We start from the raw sequence: 12,974 nt of genomic DNA, 5'->3' as shown, positions 1-12,974 counted from the left end.
TAACCAAATTAATTAACTAAAGTAATTGGAGATGAGGCATAACATTATGACCACATTCCTAATAAAACTAAAACATTTGCAGCTTATATAAAATTAGAAAAAGTTCTAAAGTATCAAGTATTAAAAAAATCTATGGATATTTTGTGAGCTGTTAAAGAAGCTCTGGGGGTCTCAGGGACCCCAAAAAGAACATGAGGGTTAAGGGAATACATTCAGGAAGAATAGCCCTAGTTTCAGAGACATATATAAAACTTTTATTAATCTGGATATAAACACAGGGGTGGCTCGGTGGGTAGCACTGTCGTCTCGTCGTCTCACAGCCAGAACGTCCTGGGTTCGATCCCCAGACGAGCAGTCCAGGTCCTTTCTGTGTGGAATTTACATTTACATGTACATTTTTGGCATTTAGCAGACTTACAGTACTGTGACAGTATATTGTCAAAGCAATTGAGGGTTAAGGGCCTTGCTTAAGGGCCCAACAGTGGCAACCTGGCAGTGGTGGGGCTTGAACCGGCGACCTTTTGATTACTAGTCCAGTACCTTAACCACAAGGCGACAACTGCCCTACAACAATTGCATGTTCTCCTTGTGTCTGTGTGGGTTTCCCCCGGGAGCTCCGGTTTCCTCCCACAGTCCAAAGACGTGCAAGTGAGATGAACTGGAGATAATAAATTGTCCATGACTGTGTTTGATATTAAACTTGTGAACTGATGAATCTTGTCCTGTCATGAATGGAACCAAAGTGTGTAAAACATGACGTTAAATACTAATAAATAAATAAATAAATACATAATCTGGATGTAAGAAGAAAAAAACAGGAACTGTGGGGAGCTCTGCCTACAGGAACTACATTCAGAGTCCAAAACTTTGTGGAACAGCCGTACTCGCATCCTTCCAAAGAAATCATGACACTATTGATTGTTGTACAAGATCTTTAGTGGTCTTTATATTGACAGTACAGACTTTAATGAAATAAAAGTAGTTGAATTGTTTTGCAGGCCGTTGAGAAACGTACAAAATTCAAGGATGTCAAACTCGAAGAATACTCAAAGAAACTCGAGTGTAGTGCTATTGAGGAAACTTTATCTCAGCATGGAGGGCATCGATCCCACACACCGCAATCACAAGTCTCTGCCAGCGTATTTTAAACAGGCTGTAGTGCCGCACCGTGCAATCAGCCTCCCAGATTCTCCTGCTCCTCAGTGCACAGATAGGATGTTTATACAGGACGACCACTAGCTATTATACAGCTCGTCTCCAGAGCCATTCATCACTGACTCCTGCTGATTGGAGAGACCTGGCACCCTCATCATCTCCAAAACAAATGGCTCCAAAAGAACCAAATCTGCAGAAAATAACTCAGTCAGAGATAACGGCGCTTCCGCTGCTCTGCGGAATATAATTATGTTTGATGAATGTCTCCACATAAAGGAATAATTATCTGGATAAAGGATTTCATTCACCGACTGTATGGGATCTGTAGGGCACCAGTAGGTGGCAGTGCCCTACTTTAGATAAAAAAAAAAATCCTCATTTCTACAAAAACCACCCCACATAACGGATAGGCATAATGGATTACAAACTATTTTAAATTCTATTAAAAATGAACAGTCAAATTCATTAAAAAACATCAGCATGTGCAAGACTTGCCTTACAAAACGTACCTTAACAAATTACCAAACTTTGGCTGATTGAAAACATGCAGTTTAAACTCAAACTTTGTTTTGTTTGTTTAACGCCGGGTGGCACGGTGGCTCTGTGGGTAGCACTGTGGCCTCACAGCAACAAGGTCCTGGGTTCGATCCCCAGGCAGGGCAGTCCGGGTCCTTTCTGTGTGGAGTTTGCATGTTCTCCCCGTGTCTGCGTGGGTTTCCTCACTTTCTCCCAATTTATCGTAGTCAATCTTTCTTCCGCTGCTGGAGGATCCCTGATTGCAGTCGAGGTGGGTATATTGCTGCTCACGCCTCCTCCGACCCACACGCAGCCCTTAGCGGAAACCTTTTTCACCCATGCATTCTGCACAGGTGCTTCTATCTGCTAATCAGGGTCCTTACACAGCGTTTGAAGACCCCACCCACGTAGTCCGGTCATCCCGCCCAAGCAGAAACGTGTCTGCTGCAGGCACCGCCGACTATGCCTGCTAGATGGCGCCCAGCCGACTCATAATTGATTAAACTAATAACATTTCTATTAAAAATGAACAGTCAGATACATTTAAAAACATCAGCATGTGCAAGACTTGCCCGTCCCTTTAGAAAAGTATCTAAAATTACATGTAAACATCATGTTTAAAAAAATACACCTTATTCTAAATCCTATAATGCCAAAAAAACATGACGTGTGTGTTTATCTACACACAAAATGCACAGAAATCCCCATAAAACACAACTTAAAGATTAAGAAATGATTCCCTGATTACATTCCAGTTCAATCTGAACCCTCGAGTGTGTTCAGATCTCTTCCCAGTTTAAAACAGAGCTGCCTTGAAGGACCAGTACAGCAGATGGAAGTCACACAGTCCTCAGAACGTGCAGCTTTACAGAGCGACCGCTTCTGCCGCATCCTCCAGGTGGTGGATGACATAGTAGTCGTGGACATACATAAGAACGGCGATGGGCTGGCCAATTATGAGAGAAAGCCATACCGCAGCATTTCCGTAGTTCCCCCTGAGAAATCTGCCCACGACCCATGCCAACGGCAGCTGCAAAACACACACACACACACACACACACACACACACACCCACTCACATTTGTCATCTCCACGAAGGAATCAAGTACACGAACTAAACAGATACGTACTGCTGAAGTTACTGGTGTAAAAATACACTACTGCCAAAAGTATTCGCTCGTCTGCCTTCACACGCATATGAACTTGAGTGACTCCCATTCTTAATCCACAGGGTTTAATATGATGTCGCCACCCTTTGCAGCTATAACAGCTTCAACTCTTCTGGGAAGGCTTTCTACAAGGTTTAGGAGTGTGTTTATGGGAATTTTTGACCATTCTTCCAGAAGCGTGTTTGTGAGGTCAGACACTGATGTAGGACGAGAAGGCCTGGCTCACAGTCTCCGCTCTAATTCATCCCAAAGGTGTTCTATCTATCACGCTCATCCACGTCTTTATGGACCTTGTGCTTTGTGCACTGGTGCGCAGTCATGCTGGAACAGGAAGGGGCCATCCCCAAACTGTTCCCACAAAGTTGGGAGCATGAAATTGTCCAAAATCTCTTGGTATGCTGAAGCATTAAGAGTTCCTTTCACTGGAACTACGGGGCCGAGCCTGACTCCTGAAAAACAACCCCACACCATCATCCCCCCTCCACCACACTTTACACTCGGCACAATACAGTCAGACAGGTACCGTTCTCCTGGCAACCGCCAAACTCACACTCGTCCATCAGCCAGACGGAGAAGCGTGATTCGTCACTCCAGAGAACACGTCTCCACTGCTCTAGAGTCCAGTGGTGGCGTGCTTTACACCACTGCATCCGACGCTTTGCATTGCGCTTGGTGATGTAAGGTTTGGATGCAGGTGCTCGGCCATGGAAACCCGTTCCATGAAGCTCTACACACTGTTCTTGAGCTGATCTGAAGGCCACATGAAGTTTGGAGGTCTGTAGCGATCGACTCTGCAGAAAGTTGGTGACCTCTGCGCACTATGTTCCTCAGCATCCGCTGACCCGCTCTGTCATTTTACATGGTAACACTCGGTGGCTGAGTCGCTGTCGTTCCCAATCGCTTCCACTTTGTTATAATAGCACTGACAGTCGACTGTGGAATATTTAGTAGCGAGGAAATTTCACGACTGGACTTGCTGCACAGGTGGCATCACGGTACCACGCTGGAATTCACTGAGCTCCTGAGAGCGACCCGTTCTTTCACTAATGTTTGTAGAAGCAGTCTGCATGCCGAGGTGCTCGGTTTTATACACCTGTGGCCATGGAAGTGATTGGAACACCTGAATTCAATGATTTGGATGGGTGAGTGAATACTTCTGGCAATATAGCGTATAATGTTTTAATATAAACATAATGAAATGTGTTGGTTAGATAAGAAGCGTTCCTACCTGAGCCATCATGCCCATGAACGCCCAGAGTCTGAACATCCTCAAGGGCACGCTGACGAGATACTGCACTCAACACGAACCAAACAAAAATAAAAGCAGATTTTAGTGCCAGGAAAGTCTCTTATTAAAACACATATCTCCACATATCACGATGCGATCATACCGTGTGTTAATAATGCACATTTTAGCTGATCAACATTATACCTTAACAAGTTAAATTACCTTAGCTGATTAAAAACTCGAACGAGTGCATACTGCACACTTGCGTACTGGCCGTGCAGTACATACTGACTGTAAGTAAGCGATTTCGGACGCAGCTTTGGTCTATGCGTATTCCATGTTGTATTTGGGTCATTCCTACAATTCGGTGCCTTTTGTGTCCCCAGTACTGATCACTGTATTTATTAAGTATATTTTAAACAATACAATTTCTAAACATCTTACTGAAATAATTTTAACACTTTCAAATATTAAATATAAATATTTTTTACCCCCCCAAAATAAAATGACTGTATACATTTACACTGTTTTTATCTGTTAGATAGCAGAGGTTTTCCCATGATCCCCAGTGCTGTTTTAGTTCTGATATATGAGGTTCATTCGTGAAAATATCTCGTGATAATAAAAGTTTTGATTAAGTTCCTCTAAACCCTGGATTTATTGTTCTTAATGAGTTTGATTTTATTGCTGATTATGAGGGTTTTTCACACGTCCCTCAAGTTGCCGTCCACCCTGTTATCTCTTACTACTGTCTCTTAAAATAAAGAGCTGTTTTACATACTGACATCATTTCCTGAAGCTCAGATGATCTTTTTGGAGGGAAAACAACTGTGGAGGATGAGCGGCTTATTAAACTCCTCGTTTTAATGCTGTTTTTTCCACATTTTATCCTAAAAGTCTTATACGGTCAACCATAACATGTCCACCCTGTTACGGGATTTATGAGAAAAAGCTAAACGATTTGATCATTTTAAAAATTATCACACTAAAAAGCAGATAATTCTGTGTCTGAATTCACTTTTATGCTAGCATGGTTTTGCTCACTCGCTAGCTAATGCCTAATTTTACGTCAGAATGTCCACCCTGTTACGGTCCACCCTGTTACAACCTCATACGTAACAGGCTGGACGTCACAGTGCTATGAGATGTGTAATTTAGCTTGACCAATATTAGTTTGGAGAAGTATAACACGTCCTTTTTATAATAAAACATGAAAAACAAATTAAACAGTGTTTAATTCAGTTTCATTTTCAAAAAGTTTTAAGGTCCAAAAGGCATCGAATCCCAGGAATGACCCATTTCAGTTTTTTGCCCTAATTTTGGGGTGTGTCTCATACAGATTATTGTATTTGTTTCAGTGTCCCATTCAAGCTAATACAAAATGATCATTACGACTGGAGAACAAGAACTAACAACCCCACAGTATTTGTTCTATTTACGAATTCTCCACCACGTTTGGGAGCAGCTCTTTAAGCTCACCGTGCTATCTGGATGTACCTGCATCCTCCCGACTGTTTATTTCTTTCAGTCCGGAGCTTATCTCAGAGAGCAGCGGTGAGATACGAAGCTGCAGCAGCTTTTCAACAGAACTTTCTTTTAACCTTCACTTGTGCTGAGGAGAGCTAAACGGTGGTCATGTTCTCCTCCAGAGCTATAGGGACATAAAGCTGCACTTCGACCTGATGCTCCTTAATAATAATAACAGCCCAGTGTGGCCCAGTATGTGAGTATGGGACCATTACTGAAAGAAGACAGGACACAGAAGCACCGGGTCAAATTTCATGTCAGTCAGACAATCTCTGTTTGTGTAACATTAACTCGCCTGTTATAGCGCCACCTAGCACTGCAGTTACACCATATTTTTGCTACATAGGGGGTGTATGCTCTGTACCTCTGAGGTTCGGTGACAGTCGGTGTGATGCAGTATGGGTGCTTCATGTTTTTGATTGGCATCTGGCAATGACGCTGTACAGAAATTCCAACCGGGTTCCTTTACAACCTTATTTGTGTATGTGGGGTGAAAATCAAGAGCCTAGTTCACACCCAAAAATGTGTGCGTGTTATTTTGCATATTATGTAAATCAGCCGTAAATCTAAGTGGGCGGAGCTACACGGCTCTCTTTGTAGGGAATAAGGCGAGTAATCGGGGGAAAATTATTTTGTCTTTATGCCATACAGTGTGGAGAAATGGAGCTTAAAGGTTGAGGCTATGCTATAGCGCCACCGTCAGGCCAATCGGGCTTGAGCACCAGAGTAGTGAAGGAACTACTATCTGTTGACCTATAGATCTCATGTCCATATCATTAAAGAAAAAGTGCTTGGACCTCTAACAATAATAATAAAATAATAACAACAACAACAACAACAACAACAACAACAACAACAATAATAAAATAATAATACTGATAATAATGATAATAATAATAATAATGGTAATAATGATAATAAAATAATAATAAAAATAACAATAATAAAATAATTAAATATAATAATAAAAATAATAATATAATAATAATAATAATGATAATAAAATAATTTAAATAATAATAATAAAATAATAATGGTAATGATAATAATAAAAATAATAATGACGATGATAAAATAATTTTAATAATAATAAAATAATAATCATAAAAAATTATAAATAATAATAATAATAAAATAATAAGAATAATGATAATGATAATAAAACGATAATAATGATGACAATAATAATAATAAACTAATAATAAATAAAATAATTAAATATAATAATAATACAAATATAATAATAGTAATAAAAAATAATAATAATATAATACTACTACTAATAATAAAAATAATAATTATAATAAAATAATGTGAATAATAATAATAATAATAATAATAACAACAATAATGGTGATAAAAAAAATAAAAAATAATAATAATAACAAATATAATTTTAATTATAATTATAATATATAATTAATTTTAATGATAATATAAAAAATATATATATAAAAAAAAAAAATATATATATACAGTGTATCACAAAAGTGAGTACACCCCTCACATTTCTGCAAATATTTTATTATATCTTTTCATGGGACAACACTATAGAAATGAAACTTGGATATAACTTAGAGTAGTCAGTGTACAACTTGTATAGCAGTGTAGATTTACTGTCTTCTGAAAATAACTCAACACACAGCCATTAATGTCTAAATAGCTGGCAACATAAGTGAGTACACCCCACAGTGAACATGTCCAAATTGTGCCCAAAGTGTCAATATTTTGTGTGACCACCATTATTTTCCAGCACTGCCTTAACCCTCCTGGGCATGGAATTCACCAGAGCTGCACAGGTTGCTACTGGAATCCTCTTCCACTCCTCCATGATGTCATCACGGAGCTGGTGGATGTTAGACACCTTGAACTCCTCCACCTTCCACTTGAGGATGCGCCACAGGTGCTCAATTGGGTTTAGTCCATCACCTTTACCTTCAGCTTCCTCAGCAAGGCAGTTGTCATCTTGGAGGTTGTGTTTGGGGTCGTTATCCTGTTGGAAAACTGCCATGAGGCCCAGTTTTCGAAGGGAGGGGATCATGCTCTGTTTCAGAATGTCACAGTACATGTTGGAATTCATGTTTCCCTCAATGAACTGCAGCTCCCCAGTGCCAGCAACACTCATGCAGCCCAAGACCATGATGCTACCACCACCATGCTTGACTGTAGGCAAGATACAGTTGTCTTGGTACTTCTCACCAGGGCGCCGCCACACATGCTGGACACCATCTGAGCCAAACAAGTTTATCTTGGTCTCGTCAGACCACAGGGCATTCCAGTAATCCATGTTCTTGGACTGCTTGTCTTCAGCAAACTGTTTGCGGGCTTTCTTGTGCGTCAGCTTCCTTCTGGGATGACGACCATGCAGACCGAGTTGATGCAGTGTGCGGCGTATGGTCTGAGCACTGACAGGCTGACCTCCCACGTCTTCAACCTCTGCAGCAATGCTGGCAGCACTCATGTGTCTACTCATGTGTCCAACCTCTGGATATGACGCCGAACACGTGAACTCGACTTCTTTGGTCGACCCTGGCGAAGCCTGTTCCGAGTGGAACCTGTCCTGGAAAACCGCTGTATGACCTTGGCCACCATGCTGTAGCTCAGTTTCAGGGTGTTAGCAATCTTCTTATAGCCCAGGCCATCTTTGTGGAGAGCAAGAATTCTATTTCTCACATCCTCAGAGAGTTCTTTGCCATGAGGTGCCATGTTGAATATCCAGTGGCCAGTATGAGAGAATTGTACCCAAAACACCAAATTTAACAGCCCTGCTCCCCATTTACACCTGGGACCTTGACACATGACACCAGGGAGGGACAACGACACATTTGGGCACAATTTGGACATGTTCACTGTGGGGTGTACTCACTTATGTTGCCAGCTATTTAGACATTAATGGCTGTGTGTTGAGTTATTTTCAGAAGACAGTAAATCTACACTGCTATACAAGCTGTACACTGACTACTCTAAGTTATATCCAAGTTTCATGTCTATAGTGTTGTCCCATGAAAAGATATAATGAAATATTTGCAGAAATGTGAGGGGTGTACTCACTTTTGTGATACACTGTATATATATATACTGTATATATTCTATTGCACCTGTTAGCAACGGCTGTGGCTAAAGTATGCAATCCTAATAAATAACAGAATGGACACCAGAAATAATCGTTATCTTTGGCATTCACATTACACGCCTGCACAAGCTGTTAAACTGAACAGAAATGATGAGATTCAGCGTTTAAAAGAAGGTCTGATTTATGTACAGCTCACCTCATGAAAGAAGGCCGAGGCGAAGAATACTGCTGATTGGCTCACTAACTTTCCGGCCCCTTTCCTCAGCAAGGGCTTGTAAAAGTGTCTAAAAAAAAGAAGAAGAGAGAGTTATAGAGAGCGCCAACAGTCAACACAGTAAATAAGCAGACGTAACGTGCCAGACGGATCACATTATTGTGTCTCTTCATTACAGTGTGGATGCGCTTCACCGCGCTGTATTTTATCCGGCGACTCTCAGCTATCGACGCTCCCCCGAAAGCCTGGAGGCACTTACCGAAGGCACCACTTATGCACGGGGATGTTCCAGTTCTGCCAGAAATACGTTACGCTCTCGGCGTTCCTGCGAAGAAAAATGTGCCGATGTCAGACATGCAGAACTGAGCTGTGAACACAGATCACTTATCACAGACCTGTTCGAAACCCCACAGTCCACGGGTGTGTCTGAAAACCCACTGATCTCTCTACACAGACGCATTTTATGATGTGATGAATTGACATACCACCAGTCTCTGTAAAACTCTCGATCTCCAAATCTGAGAAGCTCAGCCATGAAGTTCATGGACGAATGGAAAAACCAGTAGAAGAAAATCAGCCAGATAAAGTGATTGGGAACCTGCCAGTTAAGAAAAAAAGAAACCGACATATAGTGAACATAAGTATGTATATATCATAAGTAAATACACCGATCAGCCGTAACATTAAAACCACCTCCTTGTTTCTACACTCACTGCCCATTTTATCAGCTCCACTTACCATATAGAAGCACTTTGTAGTTCTACAATTACTGACTGTAGTCCATCTGTTTCTCTACATGCTTTGTTAGCCCCCTTTCATGCTGTTCTTCAATGGTCAGGACCCCCACAGGACCCCCACAGAGCAGGTATTATTTAGGTGGTGGATCATTCTCAGCACTGCAGTGACACTGACATGGTGGTGGTGTGTTAGTGTGTGTTGTGCTGGTATGAGTGGATCAGACACAGCAGCGCTTATGGAGTTTTTAAACACCTCACTGTCACTGCTGGACTGAGAATAGTCCATATCTAGCCAACAGCGCCCCGTGGGCAGCGTCCTGTGACCACTGATGAAGGTCTAGAAGATGACCGACTCAAACAGCAGCAATAGATGAGCGATCGTCTCTGACTTTACATCTACAAGGTGGACCAACTAGGTAGGAGTGTCTAATAGAGTGGACAGTGAGTGAACACGGTATTTAAAAACTCCAGCAGCACTGCTGTGTCTGATCCACTCATACAGCACAACACACACTAACACACCACCATCATGTCAGTGTCACTGCAGTGCTGAGAATGATCCACCACCTAAATAATACCTGATCTGTGGTGGTCCTGTGGGGGTCCTGACCATTGAAGAACAGCATGAAAGGGGGCTAACAAAGCATGCAGAGAAACAGATGGACTACAGTCAGTAATTGTAGAACTACAAAGTGCTTCTATATGGTAAGTGGAGCTGATAAAATGGACAGTGAGTGTAGAAACAAGGAGGTGGTTTTAATGTTATGGCTGTTAGCACTGGTGGGCTAGCGTATTTTAAAATGTGATTCTCTGAAGAAAATTCAGATTTGTTAATCACATACACACGGACGTACAGTTTTCTTCACTTTGTGAGGTCATGTATTTAGGCTTTTGCTTCTCTACTTTATTTTAGGAACAAAATAATGTTATTTATAGAGAATGATGTGTAGGAATTGCTAACTATCATTACGCTGTCCAAGCTGATACTATTATTATTATTTATATTATTTTATCATAACCTGCAAATTAAACCAAAATCCCTAGAAATGGCTAAAATCTTCCATCTGACACGTGGTAAACGTGGTAAACGTGGTGCGACTGGAATTAAACATACGACTTATATAACTTTATGAAAGTGGGCTGCCTAAATTTAGTGCCTCGCCTCGAGAAACTTGCAGAGAGTCACTTGGACTTGAAAGTCACCGTGAAAAGGGAGAAATTCAGGATAAATTCTGCGTCTCCGAATCCACCGTATCAGTTTCATCACTCCTGGCTCGGGGCTAACGAGGTGCAGTTCATGGTAAAATGTAGATGAAGTTCCTTTTAATTGAGTGTGTGTGTGTGTGTGATCTTTATTAAAAATAGTGGAACTTGAATGTGTCGTATTGAGGAGCACAGTGAGTTTTAAACTTGCATTTTCATTGGACGCCACATCAAACCCATCAGTCTGGTGGTGGGGCTTGAACCAGCGACCCTAAGATAGTCTAAGATAGACTAGTCCAGTACCTTAACCGCTGAGCTTCTACCCTATACAATTACCCAATTGCATTACGCTTCCTCTGTACTGATGCCGATCCCCGCCCTGATTGGGGAGAGCCAGCCCCCTCCGACACGTGCGCAGTAGAGTTCATATGTGGATCAGCTTTGTGTACGGAGAGCCACACCGTGATCAGTGTTATTCCTCGTCTCTGTGCAGCACCATCAATCAGCCAGCAGAGGTCGTAACTGCATCGTTATGAGAGAGTCCCTATCTGGCTCCCCACCCTGTATGAGCAACAGCCAATCGTTCATGTAGGCGCCCAGCCTGCCGGTTTCAGAGCTGAGATTCGAAGCGACGACCACCTAAGCGGCGCCACCTAAGCGCCTCCTGGTACAATTTTTACTTGGTCCACTGTAGATGTTCTTAATGTACAAAACCCCCCAAAAACTATAACTGCTTATCTAACACCTTAAGATGAACAGGAACCCCAAGTGCACGTTTAGTTCCAGAATTTTGCTCTCCCTTCGAGTAGAGGCTGTTATTGCACCAAATTGTGGTGACGTGTTGTCAACCTATTATTAAAACCAATGATTTTTGCTCATAGTAAAGCTGACATGACTTCACAGAGACATAGTATTAATATTTAGGCCCTCTGTAACATGCCTGCCATCATCAACGTCTTGTTTAAGATTTTTTCCACCCACAGTCGCACATTAATGTGAAGAAGAAACTATGGGGTTAAAGATGGGTATATTTTTCTGGACATACATGAAGCTTATTAGAAAAAAACCTCCCAATCTAGTCATATCCAATTACCCTGGTTATATCTCCATATCTTCTCCATGGCTGCAGACCCCGACTCTGGCCGTACCTAACACACACCCCCTCCGACACGTGTGCATTGGCCGACAACTTCTTTTCACCTGAGATCAGTATCATATATGGAGAGTAACGCACTGATCTCCATTATCCCCCGTCTCTGTGCAGGCGCTAAGGAATCCTTATAACCCGCCCACCCGGCAGACGTTAGTGAATTATAAATGAATGCAGACCAGCCCACTACTGCTCAGATTTGGGTTCGAATAGCGCTCCTATTGGCCGGTCTGAGGAGGATGGAGGTGGATCCAAAGCCCTGAGATTCAGATTCCAGAATGTAGCACTTACAGTATAAATAAAGAAAGACTGAATAATATAACAATAAATAAATCGTTGGTGTTACTTACAGCCAGCCTGAGAAGACGCTCGGTCATCCTGGTGTAATCCATTTCCTAAAGCATAACAGGAAAGGTGGGTTATACTAATTTTTTTACACACTGTTGCTTTTTAACAGGGTGAATGTGTTGGGCGTGTTAGAAGAGCGTACCTGCAAGGGCTTCATTGAACTTTTTATAACTGGTACCATCCACTAAAGATAAAGAGAAAAAGCACAAAGTGAAACTAAACACGTCGTCTGGTTTACTGTAATTCTGCAAACTTGAAATTACTCAGAATTTATATAAAAAATACAAAAACGTTATTTATTGGCTTTACTGAAAAAGAACAATGTCACCAGACTATTCCTATACACATTTTTTTTGGTACAGAGTGGCAATAAAGGAAGGCATGACGCTTTCATCAAGCAAAAATGAAGCATTTATTATTGATTTGTCATTATTTGTAAGCAAATACAACACAAATATGTCAATGCTGACTATCATTAGTATAAACCATGCATGTTGGTCATTTAAATTTTACACTATAAGAGGTTTGTTAGCAACGTAAGACCAAGCAACAGCAGAATAAGAAAATTATCACTGAATACCATAAACTCTAATATTTATTTGTTTATCAGGATTTTAACATCATCTTTGTTACATTCATGGTAGGAAAGCGTCA

The 12,974-nt window shown here is 41.3% G+C and overlaps 1 protein-coding gene across 1 annotated transcript in view; it reads right to left on the bottom strand.

Annotated features, from left to right (window-relative positions):
* Nucleotides 1-914: 914 nt before the first annotated feature.
* The window catches only part of dgat1b (diacylglycerol O-acyltransferase 1b), a 35,127-nt gene continuing 23,067 nt past the window's right edge, over nucleotides 915-12,974 (bottom strand). Inside the window, exons 11-17 of the mRNA XM_062991707.1 lie at nucleotides 12,463-12,504; nucleotides 12,323-12,367; nucleotides 9,368-9,480; nucleotides 9,142-9,207; nucleotides 8,865-8,952; nucleotides 4,069-4,131; nucleotides 915-2,701 (exon numbers count right to left, since the gene is read on the bottom strand). Coding sequence (XP_062847777.1) covers nucleotides 2,537-2,701; nucleotides 4,069-4,131; nucleotides 8,865-8,952; nucleotides 9,142-9,207; nucleotides 9,368-9,480; nucleotides 12,323-12,367; nucleotides 12,463-12,504 — 582 coding nt within the window. The 3' untranslated portion in view covers nucleotides 915-2,536. The remainder of the gene's footprint in view (nucleotides 2,702-4,068; nucleotides 4,132-8,864; nucleotides 8,953-9,141; nucleotides 9,208-9,367; nucleotides 9,481-12,322; nucleotides 12,368-12,462; nucleotides 12,505-12,974) is intronic.

Source organism: Trichomycterus rosablanca, chromosome 3, assembly GCF_030014385.1.
Source record: "Trichomycterus rosablanca isolate fTriRos1 chromosome 3, fTriRos1.hap1, whole genome shotgun sequence".
Taxonomy (NCBI): Eukaryota; Metazoa; Chordata; class Actinopteri; order Siluriformes; family Trichomycteridae; genus Trichomycterus; species Trichomycterus rosablanca.
This window is presented reverse-complemented; position numbering and strand designations above follow the sequence as displayed.